Here is a 9,735-nt window from a genome sequence, read left to right as displayed (position 1 = left end):
TTTTTCTCGTCCAAAAGTGTGTGTTTGAATTGGTGGTAGAGATAATTTATTTTGACAAAATTGAGTTTGGTAACATTGATCTTAAAGGAATTGAGTTTAACAAAATTGATTTATGTTGGAATACATTTATGTAAAAGTGAGTTGAACAATAAAATTTTGTACAAAAATCATTTTTAAATTCAGAAGCTATAATTAATTTCTGAAAGCATAATCAATTCAGTTTGAGATCAACCAAACACGTCAAAATCAATTATAGGCGTCCAGAATCAATTCTGAATGCCTTAGATGTGAAACGAAACATAGACTTAGTAGAATCAATTCTGAAGGCAAAATCAATTCTGCTTTGAAAGAACCAAACACCTCAAAATTACTCCAAAATTAATTTTACATCTCTAGAATCGCTTTTGACTCTTCCAAAAGATAAACCAACACATGCTAATCTATAGTTGAGTTATTAATATAAAATTATTAATATTTATAAATTAATAACTTAAAATAACTAAAATATTATTATGAGAATTTTTTTTTAATAAGCAATTTGCATTTTAATAAATAATAATCATTCCACGTCATTCTATTGTATGTGATATTATCTGAAATATAGCATATTATTTTTTTATGCAAACATCTAGAAAAAAAATCATTCTATGTCATATTACCTAAAATATATCATATTATTATTTTTATCCAAACATGTAGAAGAAAAAAATTTATTGGATGTGATATTATCTAAAATATATCATATTATTATTTTTTTTATTCAAACATCTAGAATAAAAAAACAAAACTAATAAATTTTAGAGAAAAGAAATTATGCAAGTGAAAATTAATTTTATATTAATTTTATACTGCTAACTAATGACAATAATTTTTAAATTAGATTAAAATTTTTAAATCACTTATATGAATATCTCTATTAAACTCTAAATTTTAAAATAAAATAACAATTTTACAAAAAAAACTAAAATCGAATTAAGTTAAAAAGCAAGGACCTTGACATGAAAGTTACATAGTTTAATGAAGTGAGACAGTCTAGCACAAACATGGCAACTCTTTTGAAAATCCAACGAAATTTTCTCAATCCATTTTGTCTCTCTCAAACCAACAAACATCTTGTCCGCGTCCATAGCTCTATATTTTTTCCTATTAATTAATTAATTAATTAATCTATTTCTGTATTTTTTTATAAATAAAAAAACCTGTCATTATTCACTCCCTTTGGTCTTTCGACTTTGTTTTATTCTTCAAATTAAAATAATAAGTCAAATATTTTATTCAATTTCAATTTCAATTTTTTCTTAAGAATCATTTCTCTCTCTCTTCCATTTTTCCATTCTCTCTCCTCTCTCTTATCTTTCTCTTTCAGATTTCAATCTTCTCTCTCCAGAAAGGGGCAAAACCTAAAGACCGTTTGCACCCACCAAGTAAGTTTTCTCTCTCCTCTTCCCTCTCTCTCTCCTTCTCTCTCTCCTTTTCTCTCTCTCTATTTCTCTCTCCCTCCTTTAAAATTTGAATTGATGGGTCCTTTTTTCTCTTTTGAAACATCCTTAAAAATATCTTTTTTCTGTAGATTTGTATCTATTCACCATTATAACCTAGATCTATTCTCAGATTTTGAAAACCCTAAATGAAATTTTCGGATCTACACGCGATTCTATCCTTTTATGTCTATTCTTCTGTTTCGTTATTAGGAAAATGTAGGGTTTGTAACCACATTCAGATCCAGGGTTTTCAATTTTGTGGCGATTAAATTAATAAAGTTCCGTTTTTTATTTACTCGGAAATGGTACTTTTCGACTCTTCCGAGCTCGATCTATGAACTTTACATTGATAAATTGATAAATGATAATCACGATAATTTAAATTTTGAATTTTTATTTAATTTATGCCTATGTTCTTATGATTTTTCTCATTTTCAATCTAATTGTTATATTGGTTATTTATTTTTATGTTCTGTTTATTTGTTTAGTCTTGTTTCGTTAATGGGGTTGGCTGAATAGTGTTGTTTGATTAAGATTTTAGCAATTAGCATTGAATGAAGAAGAAAAGAGGATTTTTTTTATTGAATTTTTATGTGATTCTTTGTTTTGTGTTGTTTGTAGTTGCCATGGATGATGATGTGTTGAATATGCCCAATTGGGGTTACTATGAGCCCTTCAAGGGTGGGAATCTTGGTCTGAACCTCATGCCTGATATTAATGATCGGGAAACGAAACCGTTTTTTCCTGGTCGTGATCCGGCTATGTTAGTAGGTGCGAATGGAGGTTTTCATCCTCGTGATGGTGCTGTTGTTGAGCCTCCTGCTCAGCTGAACTATGTCAGGGATAATTGGATGAACCCAAGACATAGGTTTTATAATATGCAGCTTGCGAATTCGAGTTATGCTGCTGTTTTTCCTGAAACATCGCAGGCACTCTCCTTGCCGTTTGTCCAACCACCGGCGGATGTATCGAGAAATGAGAATGGGGATGGGATTGAAGAGTTGGGTGTTAAGAAGGAAGGGGGCAAGGCGAAGAAAAGGAAATCAAAGGGTGCTCTTACCGTTCCAAAAGCTAAGAAACCCAAGAAGGCAAAGGAGAATGGCAATAGTTCAGCTCAAGGTGTGAAACCACCGAAGAAGACTGTGGCGCTTGAAATAAATGGAATTGAAATGGACATTTCTGGTCTACCTGTTCCTGTTTGTTCATGCACTGGGAGTCCTCAGCAGAGTTATCGATGGGGCTGTGGAGGTTGGCAATCAGCTTGCTGTACTACAAATGTGTCAATTTATCCTTTGCCGATGAGCGTCAAAAGGCGTGGCGCAAGGATAGCTGGGCGGAAAATGAGCCAAGGAGCTTTCAAAAAGGTTTTAGAAAAGCTTGCAGCTGAAGGTTATAATTTTGCTAACCCTATTGATCTGAAGACTCATTGGGCTAGACATGGCACCAACAAGTTTGTCACAATCAGATAGATGATGCTGATGCTGATGCTGATGCTGATGCTGCTGGGTTCGAGATCAGTCTGTTTTGCCTGTGTATACACCTGTGTGATTTTTCATACAGATGTTGAATTCTGGTCATGGTCATCCATGAATTTTCTGTTGTGGTGCGTCTATCTAAGTTTTGGATGCTCTAGTTCTTTTTCCATCTGCGGGTTATTTTACAATGATGACAGTCCATGTTTTATGGAGTTAAACATTTATGTAGATGATTTATCACTAGATAGACTATTATCGGATAATACTCATTCACATTTAATTTAAAATCATCGAAATTTTGAATTGACGTGATCGTTGTTTTTAATGTGTTTGGCTCTCTATTAATGATGAATCAATTACATTATTCATTTGGCTTAATGGTTTATCAGTTAGGTGCTAGCTTTGTTGATCTGATTAACCCTTTTCTATAATTGTGTATGGTTGACGCAATTTATAAGTGGAAGTTCATTAGATGTTTTATCAATGTTTTTGTTGGAGTTTTAGCAGAACATGGTTTAACCTCACAGTTCCTTTGTGAGGCTATACAATAGGGATAAGAGAAGGACTCATAGGATTGAGTTGAGACCTTAGTGCCAACCATTGAGCTATTGTTAATCAATTCAGTGCTCTGGTTCCTGGAGTTATCTAGCACTTATTTGTTTTGTGTTTGTTCATGATTCAGTATTTTATTACTGTCTGTGTAATGTGATATCCATTTCTAGGCCATGTTTCAGTTTAGAACATAGTGGCAATAATCTCTTTAACAATTGAAAGGTGATGATTATCTCTTAATTGTTCATGGTTTGATTAGCACCACAAATTGAAGATATGGAAACATGTTTAGATCCTATCACTACATTGCCATTTGCTTATCTGTTGTAATGTTTTCAGTTAGAACTTGTGACACAAGGGGTTTTCATCGTTTGACCTTGGTAGGTTCTTTTTAATAAGGTGCTTTTCACAACAAAAGGAAGTGTATTGAGGACCAAGAGGAAAAAAAAAATCAGTTTAGGTGTCTAACATATGAAAGCTCTGACAACATGGCAAGAAAAGAGCTTCCAGTCAACAGCTCAAACTCACCATTCACATAAACTGTTTTGTTTTAATAAAAAGATTAAAGCATTACTCCATGGTTTACATTTTGCAAAACTCACCATTTTTCTATCCAAATAGTTAATTTTGAAAACTTTTTCAATAATTTCTCTTAAATTTCTTTTATGTTTAAAGAAAAGAAATTTTTATTTATAGAAATTATTTTTTTTAGTTTCATGTTAAAAAAAAAGGAGTAAAAGAGGATAATTTTAAGTGAGTTTTGGAAGTGTGTTCGAAATTGTTAAAAGACTAAGAAAATATGTCATAGGTGATTATCACTAATTGCGATAGCGCACGGATGAATTTGGTTACAAAAGGATTTTCTACATCATATGTTTGTATCATATAACAAAAAATGTGAGAGATAGACTTAAACTTGTGGTAGGGACCACGCATATCAAGCGTAAAGACGGAAAAATTGTCAAACCTAGTCAAATTTGTGAGAGATAGACTTATGGTATGTTTGGTTTAGCGTTTTTCCACCGCACCGCACGTTTGGAGGCCATTTCACCGTGAAAACCATAAGCTCCAAAACCAAGCTTTTGTGGCAACGTGATTTTCTGCCGTGATTTTCCATTTCCTGCCGCTAAACCAAACATACCATTAAACTTGTGGTAGCGATCAAGCATATCAAGCGTGAAGACGAAAAAATGGTCAAACCTAGTCAAATTTTAAAAGCATAATAGATATTTGGAATGTTATAATAAACTTTTTTTACAAATGAATTATGTGTAAAATCTTCCATACAATATTCAAAAGGGTTTGCACTAAATATTAAAATTTCTTGAAATATGTTGAAAGCATTATATTATACGAAGTGAAAGAATTTTTTTTGTGTGCATATACTTATAAGGGTAACACTTTGAAAATACTACAACTAATAGAGTTGAATCATCTCATACTATATTTAAGAATTGGCTGAGAAATAGTAAAGGGTATTTGTGCAAGGGTTAAGGGTTGAGAATAAGTGAATCAAATTATTCAAAATCATAATAGCGAGATACAAACATCATTTGGTTGCACCATCACATTATTACAACATAAATTCAAAGACATTAATCTATATTCATAGTTAATTGGCAATATATCTCGAGCGGGATTGAAATTTATTTTTCACGAAGTTGTGCGAGCAGAGTAAATAGGTCCAGATAGCTCCAAGTGTGGTTGTACACTTAGAAGAATACATGGTCTTCTATGTGCTTGTTTAACTTTGAAATACATGAAATTTGATAGACCCATATGTATGGATAAGGTGCACACGCACTGAAAAAGACTCTGGTTTGATGATGTTGATGATGTGTTCGAGGAGGGTAAATCAAATATATTTATTATGAGAGAATGAGAGATTATTCAAGAGAGATTTTTGAAACTCGATTATAACATGAAACCGCACATCAAAGAGCAGTTGCAGAAGATAGCCTATCTAGAAACCACATATATGAAACCACCCACGAAGCCGGTAAAAACTAAGGGTCCTCCTAAGAAGGTCAAACTAACACTGAGTAATAATTCAACCAAATGGTCTTCATCCTATTTCGAACATGTTGACTCACTTTATCAGGATTCTCTAATTTCACAATCCAAAAAAGTTTTATTAAAGGTTCTAACATCAACAAACCATTGCCTTCACCACCTTTACCAAAAAGGACACACATTGAAGAGATATATGTTTTTATGCACATACACATCCGGGGTGTAGATGTTAAAGGTGATGGTTACTGCGGTTTTCACGTTGTTTAAGTTTTCCTAGTTAAGGGAGAGGATAATTATACACTTGTCTAATAACATCTTATCAAAGATTTCAATGCCCACAAGGAATCATACACGAGGCTATATGGAAAAAAGAACAAAATGATGAAATTCATGATGCTCTTATTGCTTGTCTTAACATTGTAACACCGGAGTCAAAATGAATGTGTTTCTCTTAAATGAGTCATCTTATAACAAGTGCAAATAACCGAGTTTGTATTAATCTAACAAGATATAGTTTCTCAAAAACATTTTCCTACTTTGAAGTGGACCGCCTCGAAATCCAGTCATACGTATTATGTGTTTTGGATAGATTTCAAATCATAACATTTTTTATGCATTTTAGTTTTTATCTTATAATGTATTTAGGTGGTGACACCTTTTTTTTGATGTGATGTTAGTTATTTCATGGATATAATTGAATACATTTTTTGTATTTTGATGTATATCTAACTAACATCACTTGTATAAATATTGGAATAAACGTTTTGATGTGATTGTATGTCATAAAACAAGTATTGTCAATTAGTCGGGAGTAAATCTAGATTTCAATCTTAGAAAAAACCCTATATTCTATGTATATATGATGTTAACATGAGAGAATTCATATTTCAATATCCTGAAAAATCCCATGTGCATTCTTTGTATATGATAAAAATGGGGTAAATTCGGATTGTTTGTTTGTCTTGTGTTTGTGAGATTAGAGGAGATTTCATATTTCAATATTTGGATACACCCCTAAAAATAAATTGTTTTTGTGTTATGTATTCTATCTATGTGATAGCAAATGGTGAATCCAAATTTTAATATCCAGACATATTTATTATTTGTACTTTGAGTGATTAGGGTGATTTCCAATTTCTAGAAATTTAAAAATATTTTGAAAATTTTGTCAGAGTGGAAGAGTAATGGTATAATAAATAATGCTGAATATTTAAATTATATTAAGTGAAGACCATGATCTACAAATATAATATTCAATCTTTGAGATATTCAACTTCAAAACAAGATAACATCATCAAATGGAGGGGGAGGGGGAGTATAATGACAATAAGTTCTCATTAATTTTAGTATCTAATTATCATATAACAATAGTAATAGTAACATGATTTTCACATGTAACAGATTTTCCTAACACAGAAGTAGGGTTGTGGAATAACAAATTACTTCTTCTACAAACTAATTAGGTCAGGAAGAACTTGATTAACATGAACATGACAATAAGGTACAAGGCTATATGATTCTTCAAAAGGATTGGTTGTTATGACATTATTACCCTTTTCACCATTGATGACACTACTTTCTTTAACATCATCATCAACCAATGTCTCATCCAAAAACATCTCCCATTGATGTGTAATCACTGTTGTCAAACCATTATCTGATAATTCCTTGTGGTGCAAGCTATCTCTTACCACAATGGCCTTATCTTGATTCTTCTCATTTTCAACACCATCATTAACACCCTCCATGCTTTTCTTATTAGCATAATAAGCACCACTAATTATCCTCTCTAGATCTTGAATATCTTCTTCAGAAATTCTTTCAATCTTAGGACATTGAGAAGCATTAAGAACACCAATATCCCTACAATACTCAATATAACAAGCCAATTCATCCCCTTGAACAATTGCTTTTTGCAAAACCTTTAAACCAACACAAGCTTCCATTTTTCCACCAACATCATATATCCTCATCAAAACTCCTGCAATATTTTTACAAAACTTACTATAAACATCAAAAACCTCAACTATGACACAATCCATCGCTTCGAGAACAAGACCAACACTCATATTCATATGCATTGGTTTGATTTGCAAAAGCATGTCAATCAATGCTTGCAACTTTTGCAACTTCTCAAGCTCCTCCATCAATGTCTCTTCAACTTCCTCACCTTTGTTATTATTGTTGTTCTTCCTTAAATTCTTAACCTCGGAGGAAACAAAAGCCGATCTTTGATCCAAATAAGCGAAATAAGAACGTACAAAAGCATTCACACCCCAAGCTTGTGAAGGGTTCAAATAAGAATCATTGAAGTTTGATAAATCAAATGGTAACCTACCCATTTTTTGTACAATAGGGATACCAATGCAGAAAACGCCATGAATGAGCATCAAACCTTTAAGGGCCACAACCCAACTCTTGGTTTTCTGCATTCTAATGGATAGAGCCCAAACAAGAGGCTTCAAATACAAAGGAGAGGTTCTTAACCATTTGAAAACTCTTTGCACATTCTTACAATCAATACGGTTTTCATCATGACTTGTTGCTTTGATTATAATGGTTTCAAGATCAGGATTGCGCCATGGACCCTTTCTTGAAAACTTTGCATTCCAAATGCTGTTTCTGTCTTTTATAATTCCTGTTGCTTGTCTCCAAACCCTCATTTCAATTTTTCTTTCTCTCTATGGTAAAAGGGAGAGGATGGTGAATTTCCCCTACCCTTTTTTCACCACTGATTTGTAAATTCTTCTCCTCCTTTTCCTTTGTTGTTTAGGATTTGATTTGGTTTTTCAGTTTTTGCGTGTTGTTTGAATTGTTTGTGGTTAGGAACGACGTGTGGATGTGAGGGAGAGTGAAATATAACAACGTAAGACAATGTCTTAAATTCTTGTTCGATTTATACAATGATGTGTTGTATTGCACGTTGTTGTTACTTTTTTTTCATGTTATTGTTAAGGTTGTTACTAATATTTTAACTATATTTTAACCATATGTTTTCCAAAAATAGGCTTTATTTTCCTTTTTTTTTTTAATATGAGTAGATGAGTTGTCATGTGTAGGTGAATAAATAAGTTATACTATCTTTGTTTAAGTGTGTGACAGAGGTATAGAATGGAACTATTTTGTGTCACACAAGAAATTTTCCATTCTTATGTTTGTCCTATATAGTTATCGTGGAGACCACTATGCATGTATTTGTTGATGTATTAACAACAATGATATTTTATTTTTGAATATTTTATTTTCTCTTTTTGTTTTTATGTATTACATCACTCTCTATTTAAAAAATAATAAACTTTCATGAATGAATGAATCAAAATGTGATTAATTTAAAAGTTACACAAATTCTATCTATCGTACACCATTTTAATAGGAGAATCTAACTATTAAGATTCATCCATTGAATACACTACTATCTTGCATGTGATGGCATTTGGCTTAATGAATGAGATACACTTTGTTTATTACATGGATAATATATGCGCTGTTGTATGTAATTATCTTGACATTTGGTTTTTTTTTTTTTTTTTTAATACCCTTAAATCCGTTAGAGTGTGTTTGAATGAAGTATTTTAATGAGATAATGTAATGTTTTGAGAAAATTTAAAATGATTTGTACAAAATTTATTGTTTGGATACAAAAATGAAGAATTGTTAAAATGATGGAAATTTATAGAGTATTTCATCTAAGTTAAATTTAATCATTTTGAAATGACACCAAAATCAAAGAATTTGAAATTCCTCTCATATTCCATAGAACGTATTTGTTACTATTATTTCTTTAAATTTTTGCAAATTAGTCCTCATTTTTCCAAAATTACAAAATTGACCCCAAAAAATCGCAAATCGGTCCTTAATAATTTTACAATTTTACAATCTAGTCTTTCAAATTTTTAAAAATTGTAAATTGATCTCTAATTTTCAATTTTTAATTTGGTCCAAAAAATTTAAATTTTATAAAAAATGACCTCATAAATCTAACAATGAATTATCTTAATACTCATTGTGCAAGTTATGCAATTCCTATATAAAAAAAACCATGTAATCACTTCCTACTAATGAGAAATGCAAAAAATAATACTTGATTCTTAGTTCGTAATATGGTATCAAATTTTACTATTGAGTGTCTCCATTTTCATTCAAAGTTTGTTACAAGTCTCTGGTACAATTTATTCATCTTTGTCATTGAAACTGCAATTAGGTTAGAACTTTTA

The 9,735-nt window shown here is 31.4% G+C and overlaps 2 protein-coding genes across 3 annotated transcripts; one reads left to right on the top strand and one right to left on the bottom strand.

Moving 5' to 3' along the window:
- The first annotated feature begins 1,274 nt into the window (after nucleotides 1-1,274).
- On the top strand, nucleotides 1,275-3,281 carry LOC131607669 (protein BASIC PENTACYSTEINE2-like). 2 transcript variants are annotated; one of them, XM_058879647.1, is made up of 2 exons: nucleotides 1,275-1,424; nucleotides 2,103-3,281. In XM_058879647.1, exon 2 carries the CDS (start codon nucleotides 2,108-2,110, stop codon nucleotides 2,948-2,950), a length of 843 nt encoding a protein of 280 aa, XP_058735630.1. In that variant the 5' UTR covers nucleotides 1,275-1,424; nucleotides 2,103-2,107; the 3' UTR covers nucleotides 2,951-3,281. The 2 variants fall into 2 exon arrangements, with proteins under 2 accessions (XP_058735630.1, XP_058735631.1); XM_058879648.1 differs by lacking the exon at nucleotides 1,275-1,424 and adding an exon at nucleotides 1,447-1,786.
- Nucleotides 3,282-6,834: 3,553 nt separating this feature from the next.
- LOC131607668 (putative clathrin assembly protein At1g25240) lies at nucleotides 6,835-8,395 on the bottom strand. The gene has a single exon (XM_058879646.1). It carries the CDS (start codon nucleotides 8,182-8,184, stop codon nucleotides 6,970-6,972), a length of 1,215 nt encoding a protein of 404 aa, XP_058735629.1. The 5' UTR covers nucleotides 8,185-8,395; the 3' UTR covers nucleotides 6,835-6,969.
- Between the last annotated feature and the right edge of the window lie 1,340 nt (nucleotides 8,396-9,735).

The sequence above is a fragment of the Vicia villosa genome, linkage group LG5 (genome assembly GCF_029867415.1).
Source record: "Vicia villosa cultivar HV-30 ecotype Madison, WI linkage group LG5, Vvil1.0, whole genome shotgun sequence".
Lineage (NCBI taxonomy): Eukaryota > Viridiplantae > Streptophyta > Magnoliopsida > Fabales > Fabaceae > Vicia > Vicia villosa.
The sequence above is the reverse complement of the archived record's forward strand: the minus strand, read 5'-3'. Positions and strand labels throughout refer to the sequence as shown.